The sequence below is a fragment of the Tiliqua scincoides genome, chromosome 10, assembly GCF_035046505.1.
Source record: "Tiliqua scincoides isolate rTilSci1 chromosome 10, rTilSci1.hap2, whole genome shotgun sequence".
In the NCBI taxonomy this organism is placed as follows: Eukaryota; Metazoa; Chordata; class Lepidosauria; order Squamata; family Scincidae; genus Tiliqua; species Tiliqua scincoides.
In genome coordinates this window covers 21,620,772-21,643,748 of record NC_089830.1, presented here as the reverse complement: position 1 = coordinate 21,643,748, position 22,977 = coordinate 21,620,772, and the positions used below count along the sequence as shown (strand labels likewise).

Here is a 22,977-nt window from a genome sequence, read left to right as displayed (position 1 = left end):
AGGAGTGACTAATGTGTGCACATCTACTTAAATTGATTATGCATCTCGTTGACCTTGATCAAACTATTGCTGCTCTCATTTTCTGGCACAAACTCAACACCGAAAGGGACTTTTTCCTGTCAATCACTGAATGTTGCTCTTTCTGCTCCTTTCCAGAATGGAGGCAGCTTATCAGGCAATATTGGATCAGGCAAACCAATAGTAAGTGTGTGTAGCGATCCTCTGTTTGAGATGAATTATTGGCTGGTGTGAGTATTGCTCCATGCTAGACCTGCTTTACCACAGGATGCCAACTTTGTGCAATGAATATGGAGAGAGTAGCTTATAGTGTGGGAAAATATACTTTGTAATGTGTGCGCAAGTGATTATCCATTGGACGAATTTACAACTGGGATAAACAATCAGTGGGCTTGTAGTAGACGTAGTAGTTGTAATAACTGCTAAGTAACTTCAAAATTCAATCACACAGTGATTGAGCAAGTGATACTTTTTCTAGATGTAGTAATGGAATGGAACACAGCAACTGTTACCCTGCACATGCCCGATCTCTTCTGATCTCGGAAGCTAACCAGGGTCAGGCCTGGTTAGTACTTGGATGGGAGACCGCCTGGGAATACTGGGTGCTGTAGGCTTATACCATAGTCTTTCGAGACTGAAGGTTGCCTACCATTTTTTAATGGAATAACAATTCTGTTATTCTGTTATTCTGTTATTCTACCATTCTGTAAGACTTTGCCCTAATGCAGTGGTCCCCAAACTCTGAAATGTGGCTCCCCCAGGCTCTGTGGAAGCCAGGGGATCCACGGAGAAAAAGAAAACACCCTATATATTGAGTAGGACTGTAGCCCTAATGGGGAGTTTTGAGTGTAATCTCCTTTCCTACCTCCTTCCTAGATGGCGAGTTATTTTCTTACGCTGACTTATTTACTGGGGGCACACCACCCATGTTTTCTCGATGTTCACTGTAGTCTTTGATCCAGCTACTGTATCGTATCCACCACACAGGCTCACTACTCAGGAGTTAGATTTTTTCCCTGAGACATCCACCTAAATGAGACTCTTTCTGCTCCTTTTACAGTTCTACAACAGTGGAGGAATGGGTATTATCAACGCCGATGGAGTAAGTCCAGCATTCCTCTGTGTTCAGTTATGGACTTGCCCTTGAGGCAACCCGGGGCAAAGATCTCCTATGCCTCCCCCCCCGCACCACACTGCACCCCATGCTTACCAACAAAATCAAGTTTCGCACAACTCCAAGACTGACTGGGGAGGTGTTCTGAGGCTTCCCTGCTGTCTTACACCATGTCTTATGTCTTATAAGAACATAAGAACAGCCCCACTGGATCAGGCCATAGGCCCATCTAGTCCAGCTTCCTGTATCTTACAACGGCCCACCAAATGCCCCAAGGAGCACACCAGATAACAAGAGACCTCATCCTGGTGCCCTCCCTTGCATCTGGCATTCTGACATAGTCCTTCTGGAAAACCAGAAGTACGGTTACTGATCACATTGGGAGCCTCAGTAAGGCTTTCCACACGGTCCTGGAGGAGCGCAGTTTCAGTGCCCAGGGAATTTTGCTCCTTTTGTCCAGCGCTAGGTCTGCCACTATCTGTTTGCCTTGAGATTCAGTGTTTGCTGGTCGATATCGCTCACTGTTCTGCAGAAGAAATGCTCTCTGCCCAGATCATAGCATAATACTCAGGAGATGGTGCTTCCTTCTGTTCTGCAGAGGACGTTTGTTTTGAAGGAAAGGGACTCATCTTCCCTTCCAATTATATCTTCCCTAATGCTTGTTCAACCCATTGCCCCAACTTGCGTATAAGAGATCTTTGAATTTGAGAGTATATGATTTGTTTTACTCTTGGAAAAGTAGGTGTCTCTCTATGTGTGGGAGTGAGAAACTGTGTGCATGTCTCTGAGACATCATCTGTTTCACCGCTTCCCCTTTGCAAAGGGGCCCAAAAGAAACTTTGTATCCCTTGATAAAATTCCTCTTAGAGGCCCTGCTCCAGAAGGAGGATAAGGAGTTACCAGGCTTATCTATTTTGCTTTTTCCCTCCATGATCCTTCCAGATGTACATCCTGGCCCCGATTCAGCTACTGCTCCTCAAATCTACTCACACAAACCATATAAGAAATTTTTTCCCCATTTGCCAAATGGTTCTCTTGTCTTTTCCAGGATCTTGGAAACAATAAAGGCAACATCGGAGCAGATCCGGGCAGCTATATCAAGATTACGGTATGTGCCTTCACATTTTTCTGTGCCTTGAATGAACTGTGTTGGTCTTCCCATCCAAGTATCTCTAGTGTCTGCCCCAGACTCTAAGGCAGGTCCTGCTGCTAACATTCACTGACAGGAGCTGAACAGCAGGGAATTCAGCTGGTTTTTCAAGTCCTCCTCCTGTATGTCCTTTCTGCTTCTTTTCAGGGCACCAGTCATGGAGGAGCAGGTACAAACCTCACCAGTGAAGTAAGTGCCAGAATTTGAAATGGATCCATTAGCTGATCAATCTCACTGTCTTCTCTATAGAAGAATGGTCTCAGATTTATTAAAGAATTCAGCAGACATTGTGACTGAGTTGGGGGGGTTTTATCATCTGACCTGTATTGGTTTCCCCACTGAAGATAACACAGGCCAACACACATTTTGCTTCCTTAAATGTTACTCCAATTCCTGGGTATATTTGGGTAGCTGATTCTAAAAATGGCATCCGTTTTGCCCCATCACGTCTAGTTTTGGAGACAAGGCATAGCCTCTTTAGTGAATGGTTCAAGCAGCTTCCTCATGAAGAAGCCTACAAATGGCTTCCTCATCAGGAAGCTGCTTGAACCATTCACTAAAGAGGCTATGCCGTGTCTCCAAAACGAAATGTGATAGGGCAAAACGGTTGCCATTTTTGGAATCGGCACCCCAAATTCATATCAAACCACGCTAAAGTTTGGGGAAAACCTTTCTGACCCTCAATTTTGTAGGCCTGTGTAATCAAATATATACCTCCTTGACCCTAACTGATGGCCCAATCCTATCCTGGGTGAGCACAAGTGTACCGTAAAACACTTTTTGACACCCCACAAGTAAGCAGCACCAGCAGGAAGGCCTACACCATCCTGCCATCATGGAATCCTGAAGAACAGCTATGGTGCTAAGGAGTACAGCTCTAATGCTGCAGAGCTACCGTTCTGTAAGCCCCTGCCCCAAGGGCAGTGGTCCCCCAAACTGTGAGCTGTGGCTCCCCAGCGGGCCATGGAAATCAGCCAGAGGAGCCATGGGATCCTAAATCCACCACCCTGTACAATGAATAGGATTGTAGCCCTAATGAGGAGCTTTGAGTGCAAGCTCCTGTCCTACCTCCTTCCTTGATGACTAGTTACTTGCATACAATGATTTATTTATTTATTTATTTATTTATTTATTTATTTATTTATTTATTTATTTTTGGTATACCACCCAAGTTTTTTCAGAGCTCCACCCTAGTCTCTGACCCATCTGCCAAATCGCATCCACTGACACAGGCTCTGTGCTCAGGAGTTAGGTTTTTGGTTTCCCCCAAGTCATCCACCTAAATGAGACTATTTCTGCTCCCTTTTCAGTTGCTCAGATGCACTGAACTTGATTATTAAGTCATGTCCCTCAATGACTCTCTTTCTGATTATTCTCGGTACCCCAACGCTTGAGGATCTAGCAGTAGCAACCAAGAAGGGTTAAATATGTAAACTGTTTGATTTATATTGCTGCCCCCATCCCTGTTCTTTCTACATGGCCTTTCCAGACAGACTGCTCAGAACCACTAAAACTGACTAAACATGATATGTTGACTTTTTAAGTCATTTCTCTAAATGATTCTCTTTCTGCTTCTTTCCAGTACCCCAACAATGGAGGAACTAGCAGTAGTGAACAACAAGAGGTAAATATGTAACCTGTTTGATCTATGTTTCTGCCCCCAGTCATGTTCTTTCCAGATGGACATCCCAGTCAGGCTACTCAGATCCACAGGAACAGACTAATCATGAGAAATGAATTTTTAAGCTCATGCCCCTAAATGATTCTCTTTCTGAAAGAGAAGAGAAGCCCAGCCCTGGGCTAGCACTGGCAGTGAGCTGGCACACTCTGCGTAGGATTGGGCCCTAAGTGCCTGGAATTTCTCTCTGATTTGAGCTGGATGACAAGCCTACCAATCTGTACTCCTTGCCATTAAAATAAAAAAAAGATTAATTTATAGCAAAGCTTTCAGCAGACTCTGCTTTATTGTCCTTGGGACTTTCTGGAGAATGTTTCTGTTTTGAAATCACCACAGTCTATACCAGGGGTGTCCAAATCCCGGCCTGGGGGCCACTTGTGGCCCTTGAGGACTCCCAATCTGGCCCGTGGGGAGCCCTCAATCTCCAATGAGCTTCTGGCCCTCTGGAGACTTGCTGGAGCCTGTGCTGGCCAAATGCAATGTGAGGGCAACTGCTCAACGTCTTTCGTGAGCTGTGGGGCAAGGGCCCCCTCCACTGCTTGCTGTTTCACGTCTGTGATGCAGCAGCAGTAGCAAAGGAAAGGCCGGCCTTGCTTTGTGCAAGGTCTTTTATAGGCCTTGAGCTATTGCAAGACTTTCCTTCATTCATATAAGTTCCATCTCTAATACATTCATTTATGCAAAATTATTCAAATTTGAAATGTAAATTATTTTTTTATTTCCCCAGCCCCTGACACAGTGTCAGAGAGATGATGTGGCCCTCCAGCCAAAAAGTTTGGACACCCCTGGTCTATACCACCCAGAAAGCCTAATACATCAATTTTGAATTATGAAGGGGTTAAGTTGATTTTTCAAGTCATCTACCTAAACCGGAGGGGGGACCTGCATCATGCCACATGCCACTTTACTATACGTGCCACTCCAACTTACTTTGGTCCTCTCTGGGCCTGCTCAGGCGATTTTGCTGGCCCATGTGATTTGCTGAGCCTCTGTTCGACTATCTTCACCCCAGCCCAGTCCTTGTCACTCCCTCTGAGGGCATTGTGTAAGAAGAAGCACCATGTGCTTGGGACGGTGCAGTCCTACAATGGCTGGCATGGCCACGACAGGAGACTTTGCGTGTGCCACTTAGGAAGTGTCCGCATGTCGCCAGTGGCATGCAAGCCACAGGTTGGCCACCCTGACCTAAACAATACTCTTTCTGCTCTTTTTCAGAACCCCAACACTGGAAGAACCAGCAGTGTCATCCCAGGAGGGGTAAGCACCCAGAAGTCTCCTGTGCTTTAGACTACATCATGAGCAGTTCAAGCTTTATCAACTTGCTTGAAAAACACAGTGTTTCTCAAACTGTGGGTTGGGACTCACTAGGTGGGTCATGAACCAATTTCAGCCAATTTCATTTCACTCTTTTATTTTTGATATATTAGACTAGACTACCCTGGTAGGTGACTGTATTTGGGGAAATGTTATAGACCTGTATTTTTAACAAGCTACTATGTATATTGTTTTCACAATGATAATCAATGGGACTTACTCCTGGGTAAGTGTGGGTAGGATTGCAGCCTAGGATTGTTACAAATTTTCCTGCTTGATTATGTCACTTCCAGTCATGACACCACTTCTGGTGGGTACTATCAGATTCTCATTCTAAAAAGTGAGTCCTGGTGCTAAATGAGTGAAAACCACTGTTGTAGAGAGAGATAAGCTTTGCAGTAAGGGAGGGAGTTACATATATTGCTACATATATTGCTGTATATTAGCCAGGCATCCCAGGTCCTTGGGAAGAATTTGATGTCTAGATAAAACAAGTCAGTCAGTAACACCTGTCTGATCAGTTTGAAATCTCATTTCTTCTTTTCAGGCATTCATCAACACAGGAGGAATAGGTGTTATCAGCACCAAAGGAGTAAGTGCCTAAATGCCTCTTTTTGCTGGGTTTTGCTGCTAATCATTTGCTCTCTTACCCACATAAAGATAATCTCAGTTTGAAAATACAGCAAACCATTCCGCAGACTGGGCTTCCCTCCCGGTGAGATTTCCCAAATCCTTTTGAAGGGAAAATGAAACTTCCACCCCATCCCCAACTTAGATCTCCATTCATGCCAGTCCTGTTGCAATGCTTTCTCCCAACTACATGTAAGGGTTAGGAAGAGAACAGCATCTTTGTATGTATGTATGACACTCCTTATAATTGGTTTGGTATTAAAACTTAGATATACGGAGATCATGGATATGCTATAAATATAAGAAATAGAGGTGTGATTTTTTTGGGTGATAATGATATAAAAACAGATAGCATCGTTTTCTGAACTTCTCATTTTTGTAAAAAAAAAAATCTATCCCTCCCCTCTCCAAAAAAAATCTCACCTCCAGTTATAAACACCAGAAACTGGATGATCCATTCATCCACTTAAACAATCTCTTTCTGCTCATTTCCAGAACATAGGAAAAAATAATGGCAACATTGGGGGAGTGAATGGCAAAATCATATACATAGTAAGTGTCCCACACTTGTCTGTCTTTTGAGATTGATCATTTGCTGATCTATCTTGTATTCTTCTCCATAGAAAAATGACCTATGCGGAAAATTGTAGCAAAGTTTTCGGTGGACTGTGTGTTGGAGTGGAGTGTTGGATAGGCTTTCTGTGAACCATTGGAATCTTTCACTGGGACCTTAACAAAATTCTGAGCTCATAGTGTATCCTTCTCTTTTCCTTCCTTCCTTCTCATTGGCTATAATCCTCCACACACTTACAAAGTTGCATTGTATGCAGTGAGGCTTCTAAACAAATAGGCATAGGATTGCACAGTTTGAGACATATATACATACATACATAAGACCTTTATTGGCATAGATAAAGGAAATACACAACAACAAACAATCAACCAGAACAAACAAACAGAGAACAATAAAACAAAACAATCCTAATCTTTCATTACCCCCTCCCCCCATTCACCGTAATGCAACAGAAGACCCAGAATTGCGTCCCGCCAGTACCCCAGGAACAAAGTTAGCAACCTTGTTGAGAGAATTCGTTTCCAATATGGAAAGAAGAGGTTGTAACTTAATCAAATCCTCCCAACCCTGCATTTTACTCAGCAGTGGAGCCAGATAGTTCTTACGAAGGATCTCATGAAGTGGGCAGTAAAAAAAATATATGTTGCAGTGTCAGTTTGAGACATTAGATCAGTGATTTTCAACCTTTTTCATCTCACAGAACACTGGCAAGGCACTAAAATTGTCAAGGCCCACCATTCATTTTTTGAGATAATTGACAAGGTACACCATTCTGCTGGGCAGGGGGCTCGCATCCCCCAATGGCTCTACTAGTAAATGACCCTCCCCCAACTCTCGTGGTACACCTGCGGACCATTCACGGCACACCAATGTACCATGGCACAGTGGTTGAAAATTGCTACATTAGATAGTTGATCCATACGCGTAGTTACTTATAGCGTACCAGCAAGAAGACAAATTCCTGCCCTAAGTTTACTACGAAACTCAACACAGGAAGTGCAGAATAAATCTCTCCAATGTATAGCAAATAAGCTGGTGTTTTTGATAGTTATTTGTTTCCTTTCTGGTTAACCAAGATCTTCAAGGTAAACCTGGGGGGGGGGGCATTAAACAAGAAACAGAAACCATGAGAGAGAGCACAGATTTCAGCCATAATATGCTGATATACTGATTTTTTAGTAGAAGCTAAATTTTTATCTTATGCGATTCAACTAGAATTTTCTTGACGGGCAGATGAAATGAATGAGGGAAACCTCACCTGATGGAATGCTGCCTGAGGGCAGATGTTAAGGGATCAGAAGCAATGCTAGGGTCAATTCTATCCAACGTACCCTGATATAAACCCTTGCGCTACAGTTTTGTTTTTTTTTTAATCTCCTTCCAAGCCGCCTTTCTCAAGTGCTAACTATTTACCTATATTGATTTTCCCATCCACTATCTGAAAACAGCCTCTCCAGGCTGTGATCCTGTTGGTGCTGTTCACATCCACTGATACAACTTTAATAGCAGGGAGTCTTTTGCAACTCATCCACTTCGTCTGCTTCTTTCCAGGGCCCCAACAACAAAGGAACTCTTGGTGCTACTGGAGTAAGTGCCCAGAATTTCTTGGTGTTTTGAACATTAGCTGTTCAAACTTGCTGCATTTCCTGGAAGGGGAAAAAAAAAAAAAAAATTTCTGTTAAAATTGTAGTAAAGGTTTCAGTAGATTGTGGGCTCAATCCTAACCCACTTTCCAGCACTGACCTAAGGGCAGTGCAGTTCCGAGTTAAGGGAACAAAAATTCCCTGACTTTGAGGAAGCCTCCGTGAGTGCCACCCAACTGCAGGATGCAGCATACGTCCCATTGGCACAGCCATGTCAGTGCTGGAAAATTGGTGAGGATTTGGGCCTGTGTTTCAGACGAGAGTCATCTGATGGACTCAGAAATAATCTGAAATCTTCTGAAGACATGAGGGAGGTTTTGGGTCACAATTCCAAGTAGCCTGACTCCCCAGGCAATGACCTGCCTGCCCAGGAGGTGATCATGAGCAGCTGTAGTGAGAAGATTGTGAGCAGATATCAGTGGTGTTGCCAAAGTGCCCCCCCTCTCAGGCAGGTGCAGGTGTCACTGCCCCCACCGCATGACATCCCCCTCACTCTCAGTGCCAAACAGCTGGTGCTGCTGGCAGTGACGGGCCTGGGCCAGCTGGTGCTTGGTAAGCAAGTGTGAAGCATGGCACCCGAATTTGGTTTGACAATAATGTGATGACATCGGTGTGTGATTCTGCCACTGCCAATTGTGGGGGTGGGCACAATTTGTGGCCAATAAGATGCAAGAGCAGGAGGGCCCTTCTGCTGCCAAACTAAGCATGGATCAGCGAATACTCGGGCAACATACCTGTCACCCCCACGCTGCCCTGAAGTGTGGCACCCGGGGCAGTCCATCCCAGTGGGCTCCCTACCAATGCCACTAGTTAATGTGCAATACTCAAGGGGCATCTAATGTGCACACATCTACTTAGATTGAGTATGCATCTCGTTGAACTTGATCAAACTATTGCTACTCTTATTTTCTGGCACAAACTCAACACCAAAAGGGACTTTTTCCTGTCATTCACCGAACGTTGCTCTTTCTGCTCCTTTCCAGAATGGAGGCAGTTTAACAGGCAATATTGGATCAGGCAAACCAATAGTAAGTGTATGTAGCATTCTTCTGTTTGAGATGAATTGTTGGCTGGTGTGAGTATTGCTCCATGCTAGACCTGCTTTACCACAGGATGCCAACTTTTTGCAATGAATATGGAGAGAGTAGCTTATAGTGTGGGAAATATACTTTGTAATGTGTGCGCAAGTGATTATCCATTGGACGAATTTACAACTGGGATATACAATCAGTGGGCTTGTAGTAGTAGATGTAGTAGTTGTAGTAGTTGTAGTAATTGCTAGGTAACTTCAAAATTCAATCACACCTTGATTGAGCAAGTGATGCTTTTTCTAGATGTAGTAATGGAATAACAAAGGACAATTGCACCTGATGAAATTCTGCGTGCGGGCAACTATAGGGGGCCATGCAAACCTACCATTCTGTAAGACTTTGCCCTAATGCAGTGGTCCCAAAACTCTGAGATGTGGTTCCCTCAGGAGCCGTGGAAGCCAGGGGAGCCACGGAGAAATACCCATCACCCTATATGATGAGTAGGACTGTAGCCCTAATGGGGAGTTTTGAGTGCAATCTCCTTTCCTACCTCCTTCCTAGATGGCTAGTTATTTTCTTACGCTGACTTATTTACTGGGGGCACACCACCCACGTGTTCTCGGATGTTCACCCTAGTCTTTAATCCAGCTATTATATCATATCCACTGACACAGGCTCATTACTCAGGAGTTAGATTTTTCCCCTGAGTCATCCACCTAAATGAGACTCTTTCTGCTCCTTTTACAGTTCTACAACAGTGGAGGAATGGGTATTATCAACGCCAATGGAGTAAGTCCAGCATTCCTCTGTGCTCAGTTATACACTTGCCCTTGAGGCACCCCGGGGCAAAGATCTCCTATGCCTCCCCCCCCCCCCCCCGCACCACACTGCACCCCATGCTTACCAACAAAGTCAAGTCTCGCACAACTCCAAGACCAACTGGGGAGGTATTCCGAGGCTTCCCTGCTGTCTTAAACTATATAAGAACATAAGAACAGCCCCACTGGATCAGGTCATAAGCCCATCTAGTCCAGCTTCCTGTATCTTACAACGGCCCACCAAATGCCCCAGGGAGCACACCAGATAACAAGAGACCTCATCCTGGTGCCCTCCCTTGCATCTGGCATTCTGACATAGTCCTTCTGGAAAACCAGAAGTACGGTTACTGATCACATTGGGAGCCTCAGTAAGGCTTTCCACACGGTCCTGGAGGAGCGCAGTTTCAGTGCCCAGGGAATTTTGCCCCTTTTGTCCAGTGCTTGCTCTGCCACTATCTGTTTGCCTTGAGATTCAGTGTTTGCTGTTCGATATCGCTCTCTTTTCTGCAGAAAAAATGATCTCTATTCAAATCATAGCATAACACTCAGGAGATGGTGCTTCCTTCTGTTCTGCAGAGGACGTTTGTTTTGAAGGAAAGTGACTCATCTTCCCCTCCAATTATATCTTCCCTAATACTTGTTGCAACCCGTTGTCCCAACTTGCGTATAAGAGGAGAGCTTTGAATTTGAGAGTTTATGATTTGTTTTACTCTTGGAAAAGTAGGTGTCTCTCTATGTGTGGGAGTGAGAAACTGTGTGCATGTCTCTGAGAGAGCATCTGTTTCACTGCTTTCCCTTTGCAAAGGGGCCCAAAAGAAACGTTGTACCTACTGATAAAATTCCTCTTAGAGGCCCTGCTCGAGGAGGAGGATAATAATAATAATAAATAATAATAAACTTTATTTGTATCCTGCCCTTCTGCCTAAAAGGGACCCAAGGCGGCTCACAACATATAAAAACAGTTTTAAAATCATGATTTAACAAGATAAAAACATATTAAAAACACATTAACATAGGCTATAAAAACAGTAAGGAGTTACCAGGCTTATCTATTTTGGTTTTTCCCTCCATGATCCTTCCAGATGTACATCCTGGCCCCGATTCAGCTACTGCTCCTCAAATCTACTCACACAAACCATATAAGAAATTTTTTTCCCCATTTGCCAAATGGTTCTCTTGTCTTTTCCAGAATCTTGGAAACAATAAAGGCAACATCGGAGCAGATCCGGGCAGCTATGTCAAGATTACGGTCTGTGCCTTCACATTTTTCTGTGCCTTGAATGAACTGTGTTGGTCTTCCCATCCAAGTATCTCTAGTGTCTGCCCCAGACTCTAAGGCAGGTCCTGCTGCTCACATTCACTGACAGGAGCTGAACAGCAGGGAATTCAGCTGGTTTTTCAAGTCCTCCTCCTGTATGTCCTTTCTGCTTCTTTTCAGGGCACCAGTCATGGAGGAGCAGGTACAAACCTCACCAATGAAGTAAGTGCCAGAATTTGAAATGGATCCATTAGCTGATCAATCTCACTGTCTTCTCCATAGAAGAATGACCTCAGATTTATTGAAGATTTCAGCAGACATTGCGACTGCGTTGGGGGGGGGGGGGTAGGGGAGGAATATGAACCAGTGGGGCACTGATTCTTTGTTTTTATCATCTGACCTGTATTGGTTTCCCACTGAAGATAACACAGGCCAACACACATTTTGCTTCCTTAAATGTTACTCCAATTCCTGGGTATATTTGGGGTGCCAATTCTAAAAATGGCATCCATTTTGCCCCATCACATCTAGTTCTGGAGACACGACATAGCCTCTTTAGTGAATGGTTCAAGCAGCTTCCTCATGAGGAAGCCTACACATGGGAAGCCTATACCTCCCAAACTAGATGTGATAGGGCAAAACAGATGCCATTTTTGGAATTGGCACCCCAAATTCATATCAAACCACCATAAAGTTTGGGGAAAACTTTTCTGACCCTCAATTTTGTAGGCCTGTGTAATCAAATATATACCTCCTTGACCCTAACTGATGGCCCAATCCTATCCTGGGTGAGCACAAGTGTACCGTAAAACACTTTTTGACACCCCACATGTAAGCAACGCCAGCAGGAACGCCTACACCATCCTGCCATCATGGAATCCTGAAGAACATCTATGGTGCTAATGAGTACAGCTCTAATGCTGCAGATCTACCCTCAGGGCAGTGGTCCCCCAAACTGTGAGCTGTGGCTCCCCAGGGGGCCATATAAATCAGCCAGAGGAGCCACGGGATTCTAGAGAAAAACCCACCCCCTGTACAATGAATAGGATTGTAGCCCTAATGGGGAGCTTTGAGTGCAAGCTCCTTTCCTACCTCCTTCCTTGATGACTAGTTACTTGCATACCCTGATTTATTTATTTATTTTGGGAACACCACCCAAGGTTTTTCAGAGCTCCACCCTCTTCTCTGATCCATCTGCCAAATCACATCCACACCACTCTGTGCTCAGGAGTTAGGTTTTTGGTTTCCCCCAAGTCATCTACCTAAATGAGACTATTTCTGCTCCCTTTTCAGTTGCTCAGATGCACTGAGCTTGATTATTAAGTCATGTCCCTCAATGACTCTCTTTCTGATTATTCTCGGTACCCCAACGCTTGAGGATCTAGCAGTAGCAACCAAGAAGGGTTAAATATGTAAACTGTTTGATCTATATTGCTGCCCCCATCTGTGTTCTTTCTACATGGCTTTTCCAGACAGACTGCTCAGAATCACTAAAACTGACTAAACATGATATATTGACTTTTTAAGTCATGTCTCTAAATGATTCTCTTTCTGCTTCTTTCCAGTACCCCAACACTGGAGGAACTAGTATTAGTGACAAACAAGAGGTAAATATGTAAACTGTTTGATCTATATTTCTGCCCCCAGTCATGTTCTTTCCAGATGGACATCCCAGACAGGCTACTCAGATCCGCTGGAACAGACTAAGCATGAGAAATGAATTTTTAAGCTCATGCCCCTAAATGATTCTCTTTCCGAAAGAGAAAGAGCTAGCACTGGCAGTGAGCTGGCACGCTCTGTGTAGGATAGGGCCCTAAGTACTCGGAATTTCTCTCTGATTTGAGCTGGATGACTAGCTGACCAATCTGTACTCCTTGCCATTAAAATAAAAAAAAGATTAATTTATAGCAAAGCTTTCAGCAGACTCTGCTTTATTGTCCTTGGGACTTTCTGGAGAATGTTTCTGTTTTGAAATCACCACAGTCTATACCACCCAGAAAGCCCAATTCATCAATTTTGAAATATGAAGGGGTTAAGTTGATTTTTCAAGTCATCTACCTAAACCGGGCCGGGGGGGGGGAACCTGCAGTATGCCACGTGCCACTTTTACTATACGTGCCACACCAACTTACTTTGGTCCTCTCTGGACCTGCTCAGGTGATTTTGCTGGCCCATGTGATTTGCCGAGCCTCTGTTTGACTATCTTCACCCCAGCCCAGTCCTTGTCACTCCCTCTGAGGGCATTGTGTAAGAAGAAGCGCCATGTGCTTGGGACGGTGGAGCTCTGCAATGGCTGGCATGGCCACGACAGGAGACTTTGCGTGTGCCACTTAGGAAGTGTCCGCATGTCGCCAGTGGCATGCAAGCCACAGGTTGGCCACCCTGACCTAAACAATACTCTTTCTGCTCTTTTTCAGAACCCCAACACTGGAAGAACCAGCAGTGTCATCCCAGGAGGGGTAAGCACCCAGAAGTCTCCTGTGCTTTAGACTACATCATGAGCAGTTCAAGCTTTTTCAACTTGCTTGAAAAACACAGTGTTTCTCAAACTGTGGGTTGGGACTCACTAGGTGGGTCATGAACCAATTTCAGCCAATTTCATTTCACTCTTTTATTTTTGATATATTAGACTAGACTACCCTGGTAGGTGACTGTATTTGGGGAAATGTTATAGACCTGTATTTTTAACAAGCTACTATGTATATTGTTTTCACAATGATAATCAATGGGACTTACTCCTGGGTAAGTGTGGGTAGGATTGCAGCCTAGGATTGTTACAAATTTTCCTGCTTGATGATGTCACTTCCAGTCATGACACCACTTCTGGTGGGTCCTATCAGATTCTCATTCTAAAAAGTGAGTCCTGGTGCTAAATGAGTGAAAACCGCTGTTGTAGAGAGAGATAAGCTTTGCAATAGGGGAGGGAGTTACATATATTGCTACATATATTGCTGTACATCAGCCAGGCATCCCAGGTCCTTGGGAAGAATTTGATGTCTAGATAAAACAAGTCAGTCAGTAACACCTGTCTGACCTGTTTGAAATCTCATTTCTTCTTTTCAGGCATTCGTCAACACAGGAGGAATGGGCGTTATCAGCACCAAAGGAGTAAGTGCCTAAATGCCTCTTTTTGCTGGGTTTTGCTGCTAATCATTTGCTCTCTTGCTCACATAAAGATAATCTCAGTTTGAAATTACAGCAAACCATTCTGCAGACTGGGCTTCCCTCCCGGTGAGATTTCCCAAATCCTTTTGAAGGGAAAATGAAACTTCCACCCCATCCCCAACTTAGATCTCCATTCATGCCAGTCCTGTTGCAATGCTTTCTCCCAACTACATGTAAGGGTTAGGAAGAGAACAGCATCTTTGTATGTATGTATGACACTCCTTATAATTGGTTTGGTATTAAAACTTAGATATATGGAGATCATGGATATGCTATAAATATAAGAAATAGAGGTGTGATTTTTTTGGGTGATAATGATATAAAAACACATAGCATCGTTTTCTGAACTTCTCATTTTTGTATAAAAAAAAATCTATCCCCCTCTCTCCAAAAAAAAATCTCACCTCTATTTATAAACACCAGAAACTGGACGATCCATTCATCCACTTAAACAATCTCTTTCTGCTCATTTCCAGAACATAGGAAAAAATAATGGCAATATTGGGGGACTGAATGGCAAAATCATATACATAGTAAGTGTCCCACACTTGTCTGTCTTTTGAGATTGATCATTTGCTGATCTATCTTGTATTCTTCTCCATAGAAAAATGACCTATGCGGAAAATTGTAGCAAAGTTTTCGGTGGACTGTGTGTTGGAGTGGAGTGTTGGATAGGCTTTCTGTGAACCATTGGGATCTTTCACTGGGACCTTAACAAAATTCTGAGCTCATAGTGTATCCTTCTCTTTTCCTTCCTTCCTTCTCATTGGCTGTAATCCTCCACACACTTACAAAGTTGCATTGTATGCAGTGAGGCTTCTAAACAAACAGGCATAGGATTGCACAGTTTGAGACATATATACATACATACATAAGACCTTTATTGGCATAGATAAAGGAAATACACAACAACAAACAATCAACCAGAACAAACAAACAGAGAACAATAAAACAAAACAATCCTAATCTTTCATTACCCCCTCCCCCCATTCACCGTAATGCAACAGAAGACCCAGAATTGCGTCCCGCCAGTACCCCAGGAACAAAGTTAGCAACCTTGTTGAGAGAATCCGTTTCCAATATGGAAAGAAGAGGTTGTAACTCAATCGAATCCTCCCAACCCTGCATTTTACTCAGCAGTGGAGCCAGATAGTTCTTACGAAGGATCTCATGAAGTGGGCAGTAAAAAAAATATATGTTGTAGTGTCAGTTTGAGACATTAGATCAGTGATTTTCAACCTTTTTCATCTCCCAGAGCACTGGCAAGGCACTAAAATTGTCAAGGCACACCATTAATTTTTTGTGATAATTGACAAGGTACACCATTCTGCTGGGCAGGGGGCTCGCATCCCCCAATGGCTCTACTAGTAAATGACCCTCCCCCAACTCCTATGGTACACCTGCGGACCATTCACGGCACACCAATGTACCATGGCACAATGGTTGAAAATTGCTACATTAGATAGTTGATCCATGCGCGTAGTTACTTATAGCGTACCAGCAAGAAGACAATTTCCTGGCCTAAGCTTACTACGAAACTCAACACAGGAAGTGCAGAATAAATCTCTCCAATGTATAGCAAATAAGCTGGTGTTTTTGATAGTTATTTATTTCCTTTCTGGTTGACCAAGATCTTCAAGGTAAACCTGGGGGGGGGGCATTAAACAAGAAACAGAAACCATGAGAGGGAGCACAGATTTCAGCCACAATATGCTGATATACTGATTTTTTAGTAGAAGCTAAATTTTTATCTTATGCGATTCAACTAGAATTTTCTTGACGGGCAGATGAAATGAATGAGGGAAACCTCACCTGATGGAATGCTGCCTGAAGGCAGATGTTAAAGGATCAGAAGCAATGCTAGGATCAATTCTATCCAACGTACCCTGATATAAACCCTTGCAATACGGTGTTGTTGTTTTTTAAATCTCCTTCCAAGGCGCCTTTCTCAAGTGCTAACTAATTACCTATATTGATTTTCCCATCCACTATCCAAAAACAGCCTCTCCAGGCTGTGATCCTGTTGGTGCTGTTCACATTCACTGATACAACTTTAATAGCAGGGAGTCTTTTGCAACTCATCCACTTCGTCTGCTTCTTTCCAGGGCCCCAACAACAAAGGAACTCTTGGTGCTACTGGAGTAAGTGCCCAGAATTTCTTGGTGTTTTGAACATTAGCTGTTCAACCTTGCTGCATTTCCTGGAGAGGAAAAAAAAATAAATAAAATTTCTGCTAAAATTGTAGTAAAGGTTTCAGTAGATTGTGGGCTTAATCCTAACCCACTTTCCAGCACTGACCTAAGGGCAGTGCAGTTCCGAGTTAAGGGAACAAAAATTCCCTGACTTTGAGGAAGCCTCCGTGAGTGCCACCCAACTGCAGGATGCAGCATACGTCCCATTGGCACAGCCATGTCAGTGCTGGAAAACTGGTGAGGATTTGGGCCTGTGTTTCAGACGAGAGTCATCTGATGGACTCAGAAATAATCTGAAATCTTCTGAAGACATGAGGGAGGTTTTGGGTCACAATTCCAAGTAGCCTGACTCCCCAGGCAATGACCTGCCTGCCCAGGAGGTGATCATGAGCAGCTGTAGTGAGAAGATTGTGAGCAGATATCAGTGGTGTTACCACTGCCCCCACCGCATGACACCCCCCTCACTCTCGGTGCCAAACAGCTGGTGCTGCTGGCAGTGACGGGCCTGGGCCAGCTGGTGCTTGGTACGCAAGTGTGAAGCATGGCACCCAAATGTGGTTTGGCAATAATGTGATGACATCGGTGTGTGACAATTGTGGGGGTGGACACAATTTGTGGCCAATTAGAAGCAAGAGCAGGAGGGCCCTTCTGCTGCCAAACTAAGCATGGATCAGCGAATACTCGGGCAACATACCTGTCACCCCCACACTGCCCTGAAGTGTGGCACCCGGGGCAGTCCATCCCAGTGGGCTCCCTACCAATGCCACTAGTTAATGTGCAATACTCAAGGGGCATCTTTGAAGCAGAGTGTTGCACCCTAGGAGTGACTAATGTGCGCACATCTACTTAAATTGAGTATGCATCTAGTTGACCTTGATCAAACTATTGCTGCTTTCATTTTCTGGCACAAACTCAACACCGAAAGGGACTTTTTCCTGTCATTCACTGAATGTTGCTCTTTCTGCTCCTTTCCAGAATGGAGGCAGCTTACCAGGCAATATTGGATCAGGCAAACCAATAGTAAGTGTGTGTAGCGTTCCTCTGTTTGAGATAAATTGTTGGCTGGTGTGAGTATTGCTCCATGCTAGACCTGCTTTACCACAGGATGCCAACTTTGTGCAATGGATATGGAGAGAGTAGCTTATAGTGTGGGAAAATATACTTTGTAATGTGTGCACAAGTGATTATCCATTGGATGAATATACAACTGGGATATACAATCTGTGGGCTTGTAGCAGTAGACGTAGTAGTTGTAGTAGTTGTAGTAATTGCTAAGTAACTTCAGAATTCAATCACACAGTGATTGAGCAAGTGATGCTTTTTCTAGATGTAGTAATGGAATAACAAAGGACAACTGCACCTGATGAAATTCTGCGTGCGGGCAATTATAGGGGGCCATGCAAACCTACCATTCTGTAAGACTTTGCCCTAATGCAGTGGTCCCCAAACTCTGAAATGTGGCTCCCCCAAGAGCTGCAGAAGCCAGGGGATCCACGGAGAAAAACGAAACACCCTATATAATGAGTAGGACTGTAGCCCTAATTGGGAGTTTTGAGTGTAATCTCCTTTCCTACCTCCTTCCTAGATGGCGAGTTATTTTCTTATGCTGACATTTACTGTGGGCACACCACCCATATTTTCTTGGATGTTCACCCTAGTCTTTGATCCAGCTACTCTATCATATCCACCACAAAGGCTCACTACTCAGGAGTTAGATTTTTTCCCTGAGACATCCACCTAAATGAGACTCTTTCTGCTCCTTTTACAGTTCTACAACAGTGGAGGAATGGGTATTGTCAACGCCAATGGAGTAAGTCCAGCATTCCTCCATGCTCAGTTATGGACTTGCCCTTGAGGCACCCCGGGGCAAAGATCTCCTATGCCTCCTCCCCCCTCTACACCACACCGCACGCCATGCTTACCAACAAAATCAAGTCTCGCACAACTCCAAGATCGACTGGGGAGGTGTTCTGAGGCTTCCCCGCTGTCTTAAATCATACTTCTGGAAAACCAGAAATACAGTTACTGATCACATTGGGAGCCTCAGTAAGGCTTTTCACACGGTCCTGGAGGAGCGCAGGTTCAGCACCCGGGGAATTTTGCCCCTTTTGTCTAGTGCTTGGTCTGCCACTATCTGTTTGCCTTGAGATTCAGTGTCTGCTGTTCAATATCGCTCTCTTTTCTGCAGAAAAAAAATGCTCTCTGTTCAAATCATAGCATAACACTCAGGAGATGGTGCTTCCTTCTGTTCTCCAGAGGACATTTGTTTTGAAGGAAAGGGACTCATCTTGCCCTCAAGTTATATCTTCACTAATGCTTGTTGCAACCCATTGCCCCAACTTGCGTATAAGAGGAGAGCTTTGAATTTGAGGGTTTATGATTTGTTTTTCTCTTGGAAAAGTAGGTGTCTCTCTATGTGTGGGAGTGAGAAACTGTGCATGTCTCTAAGACAGCAGTTCTCAAACTTTGCACTACTGCAACACACCTTGTCCTTGTCCTCAACCCAATGCTCCCTGTTGCGCTGTAAAGCATTCCTGGGAACCCATTCTTTGTTTGCACTGGGCCTGCAATCCCCCATTAGCCTCCATGTGCACTGGAATGCCCTGTGGGAGCAATCCTGAAGTTGCAGAAGCAAATCAGAAGTCACTTCTAGTCGCATTCTGGAACCCATGGAGGCCAATGGGGTGGGTTGCGGGCCCAGCACAACCCAGAAGCGGCCTCTGGTGGCTCCCACTAATGCTCTGCAGCTCAACGGCAAGCATCAGGTCGCGACCTGCTGCACGTTGGTTTGTGACCCTCCAGTGGGTCACAACCCACAGTTTGAGAAACGCTGGTCTAAGAACTTATAAACAGGTTTGTATTATAAACTGGATAAAGACATATTTATATTGCTAGTAATAATAAAACATTAAGCAAAAATCACAAAATTAAACACAGGGGGACAGCCCATTCATGAGGCTTGGTGGAGAGCAATAAATTAGGCGACATCCTTAATTTGGAGACAAATTAAGGAGGGAATACTGAACACACTGAAATTTTGCCTGGAGATAGTGGCTAAATTTTCCTTATAGAATCAAATCTGGTTGTATTACCCTAGAATTTGGCCCTGCCTTGTAGTTTTGTCTGTTTTGCTGGCTCTCTGCATATCAATGTATCTTGACTTCCTTACCCATGTTCCTTCCAGATGTACATTCCAAACTCTGATTCAGTTACTGCTGCCCCCTTCTGTTGACACAGACAGAACACAATAAATTGGATTTTTCATTTATCCCCTAAAGGATTCACTTTCTGCTTTCCTCCCACCAGAATATAGGGAACAATAACGGCAACATTGGAGGAGGATTCGGCAGCCACATCGTCTACAATGTAAGTGCCCAGAATTCCTCTGTCTTTAAGAGACAGATCATTAGCGATTTATATCAAATGAATTATAGAACTGAGGTTCAGTGTGTCTGATGGACGGAGATCTAGCAGGTGCCTGATTTCCTAATACAGTGATGAAATATAGGGAACAACCTGCACCTGTTGAAATTCTGTCTGCAGGTACCTTTTTAAGTACACTTGCCACCCCAGGATCAAACCTGACCATCCTATCTGTCAGGAATGATGCCTTCAAGCCATGGAAAAATCCGGGGGGGGGGGGGGAACCTAATACAATTCAGGCAAAAAACACCATCGCTACAGGTTTCAAAAGACAGAGCAGATCTGCACTTAACTCAGTATGAAATGAAAATGAATGAAAAATGTGTGCATTATATTATGCTTATATAATGTTTATAAAATGTGTACATGCTTACATTGCTTATAAAGTGGGTTCTTTTTGTGCAATCTCTCTGAGTTGGTGTCTATTGAAATCCATGTGAAATGAAAACAAATTACCCATCTCTGCCCAACGTTGCATATACGCAACAGAGATCAAATGTGTCCACCTGTGGGCTGGGCAGAAATGGGTTTTGAGCAAGTGCAAAGCAAATGAAAAGGAAGACCACATAGCTCTGAATTATAGAGAGAGATTGACTATGTACAAATGCATTTATTACAGGAATAATTGTTTTCCCCGTTTTTCCTCTCTGTTGCAGGCTGGAAAATGACAGAGTAATCTGGGTGAGTATTAGGAATACCTCGGTGCCTGCCATGAAGCAGACTGGGTTACTCTAACTAGTTCTTGTCGTTCAGCCTAACCTGCTTTACAGGGTTGTTGTGAGAATAAAAGAGAGGGAAGAAAAATGTGCTCTGCCCTGAGCTTTGATGGATTGATATCCAACCCTTCTTCCAATCAATCAATCAATCAATCAATCAATCAATCAATCAATCAATACAACCTCAAAAGAACAATCACATAAATATTCCACTGCTTGTCTCTCAGGTACTTGTGAAAATAATGTAATGCAAAGGGGGGGAGTGCACCCCTTTTTTTACAGAGGTTATTTTGCCCAGTGAGATAATCATTGATTATGCCCCTGAGCATGTACAAAGTGTCCTTCCTGCAGCACTGATGACTAGTTCATACTTTTCAGCACAAGCATAGCAAACACAGACATTTACTGTGTGATTTTACCCTCCAATGTGTTTCAAGCTAGACATAAAATTTAGCCTCTTCTTGGGGCCAGACTGTCTGAGGATGGCTGGAAGACACATGTCTTTTTTTTACAGACTCAGAAACCAACTGAAGCACCTGTTGTGATGCCTTCAACTCTGTGCTCCTGAGTACCAACCTTCTGCCATGCTTGCTACAATGCTGTTGGGGGGAGAGGAACTTTTTCCTGCTCCTGATTCCCTCCCCAAGTCCCCTTTCCTGATCAATAAACTCAGCCTGGAACACCAACTTCTCACTCTCCCTCATTCTCTGGTCTAATAGCTTTTTTAGCAAGACCATTTGGAATGGAGTGAACGGTCAAATGCCTACTGAAAATCTTGTCCTATTCCAGGTTCTAGATGTTACCATCCCTTTCCCTAAGTTGAAATATGGGAAAAGAGGGAGATACTGCTGGGGGTGGGGAATTATTACCTGTGGTGTCACTAGGCTTGTGTCACCTGATGTGGGAGGCCAATGTGTCACCCCCTATGCTGGACCTCCTTCCATGTTGTGGCCAGGGCAATACCTTGTCCAGTGGGTCTGGTGATGTACTATCATCCTGTCCCCATGGATTTTTATGCAGAATTCCAAGGCTCGTCAACTGCTGATAACCCGTAATGAGGGTGCCACCAATAAACTAATGTCCCTCCTTAGAACAGATAATTTCCTTTCTAGGCGATCAGATTTACAGTTTTCTGCATCAGTAAGCGATTCGGTCTGTAACCATGAACTGTTAATAGACGAGCTATTAACTTCCTTAAGGCGCACAGTGAGCAAGAACACTAACTCAAGCCAGGCTGGTTCAAAATCTTTAAACAACACAATATACCCCTTGAAAACAGAGGTTCATAGAGCTTATCAGGAATTCAGGGAAACAGGAGATAAGGATTTATTAGCTAAGTATTTTGAGTTACAGCGTCAGCTACGCATAATGGTTGGCCAAGCCCAGCAAAAATTAAATCTTACTGGGTGGGATGCCATGCATAGAGCTATTGTCAGTCATAACAACAAAAAATTTTGGGAAGTAGTAGGAGGTTTTTTCCATTTACCCCAAGCTCATCTCCCATTCCACCTTACTCCCAGTCTGGCCCTCTGAGAGTCCCCAGTCTCCAATGAGCTCTGGCCCTCCGGAGACTTGCTGGAGCCTGTGCTGGCCTGACGCAATTGCTCTCAGTGTGAGGGCAACTGTTTGACCTCTCGTGTGAGCTGTGGGACAAGGGTTCCCTCCACTGCTTGCTGTTTCACATCTGTGATGCAGCAGTGGCAGCAAAGGAAAGGCCGGCCTTGCTTTGTGCAAGGACTTGAGCTATTGGAAGATAGTCATACATTCATATAAGTTCCATCTCTAATATATTCATTAATGTAAATTTATTCAAATTTAAAATGTAAATCAACTCTTTTTTTCCTGGCCCCCGACACAGTGTCAGAGAGATGATATGGCCCTCTTGCCAAAAAGTTTGGACACCCCTGCTATAGGTCATTATATTTTGAAGAGCAGCAAGTCTCATGGTACAGAATTCAGAATACTCTAACTCAGTGGTTCTCACACATTTAGCACTGGGACCCACTTTTTATCTGTCAGGACCTACCGGAAGTGACATCATCAAACAGGAAAATTTTTAGCAATCCTAGGCTGCAATCCTTCTCACACTTACCCAGGAGTAAGTCCCATTTAGTATCATTGTTAAAATTATACCCTCGGTTTCTCCTGCTGAAATTCTCAAATTAATAGCCCGACTCAAGACCAAGAAGGCTGCGGGCCCTGACTCTATCGCACCTGAATTTATAAGGGCTGACCAAGATTTGTGGCTTCAGC

General features: G+C 44.0%; 1 protein-coding gene and 1 pseudogene across 1 annotated transcript in view; both read left to right on the top strand.

Annotated features, from left to right (window-relative positions):
• Positions 1 to 21,395, top strand: part of LOC136661547 (uncharacterized transmembrane protein DDB_G0289901-like) — a 33,016-nt gene extending 11,621 nt beyond the window's left edge. The window contains exons 12-34 of the mRNA XM_066638837.1: positions 157 to 201; positions 1,079 to 1,120; positions 2,181 to 2,240; positions 2,430 to 2,471; positions 3,865 to 3,906; positions 5,176 to 5,217; positions 5,822 to 5,866; positions 6,400 to 6,456; positions 8,030 to 8,065; positions 9,105 to 9,149; positions 9,900 to 9,941; positions 11,160 to 11,219; positions 11,409 to 11,450; positions 12,794 to 12,835; positions 13,646 to 13,687; positions 14,292 to 14,336; positions 14,870 to 14,926; positions 16,499 to 16,534; positions 17,561 to 17,605; positions 18,354 to 18,395; positions 19,892 to 19,951; positions 20,665 to 20,689; positions 21,239 to 21,395. Of these exons, the coding sequence (XP_066494934.1) occupies positions 157 to 201; positions 1,079 to 1,120; positions 2,181 to 2,240; positions 2,430 to 2,471; positions 3,865 to 3,906; positions 5,176 to 5,217; positions 5,822 to 5,866; positions 6,400 to 6,456; positions 8,030 to 8,065; positions 9,105 to 9,149; positions 9,900 to 9,941; positions 11,160 to 11,219; positions 11,409 to 11,450; positions 12,794 to 12,835; positions 13,646 to 13,687; positions 14,292 to 14,336; positions 14,870 to 14,926; positions 16,499 to 16,534; positions 17,561 to 17,605; positions 18,354 to 18,395; positions 19,892 to 19,951; positions 20,665 to 20,676 (981 nt within the window). The 3' untranslated portion in view covers positions 20,677 to 20,689; positions 21,239 to 21,395. The remainder of the gene's footprint in view (positions 1 to 156; positions 202 to 1,078; positions 1,121 to 2,180; positions 2,241 to 2,429; positions 2,472 to 3,864; positions 3,907 to 5,175; positions 5,218 to 5,821; positions 5,867 to 6,399; positions 6,457 to 8,029; positions 8,066 to 9,104; positions 9,150 to 9,899; positions 9,942 to 11,159; positions 11,220 to 11,408; positions 11,451 to 12,793; positions 12,836 to 13,645; positions 13,688 to 14,291; positions 14,337 to 14,869; positions 14,927 to 16,498; positions 16,535 to 17,560; positions 17,606 to 18,353; positions 18,396 to 19,891; positions 19,952 to 20,664; positions 20,690 to 21,238) is intronic.
• On the top strand, positions 513 to 632 carry LOC136661896 (5S ribosomal RNA; annotated as a pseudogene).
• Positions 21,396 to 22,977: the final 1,582 nt, after the last annotated feature.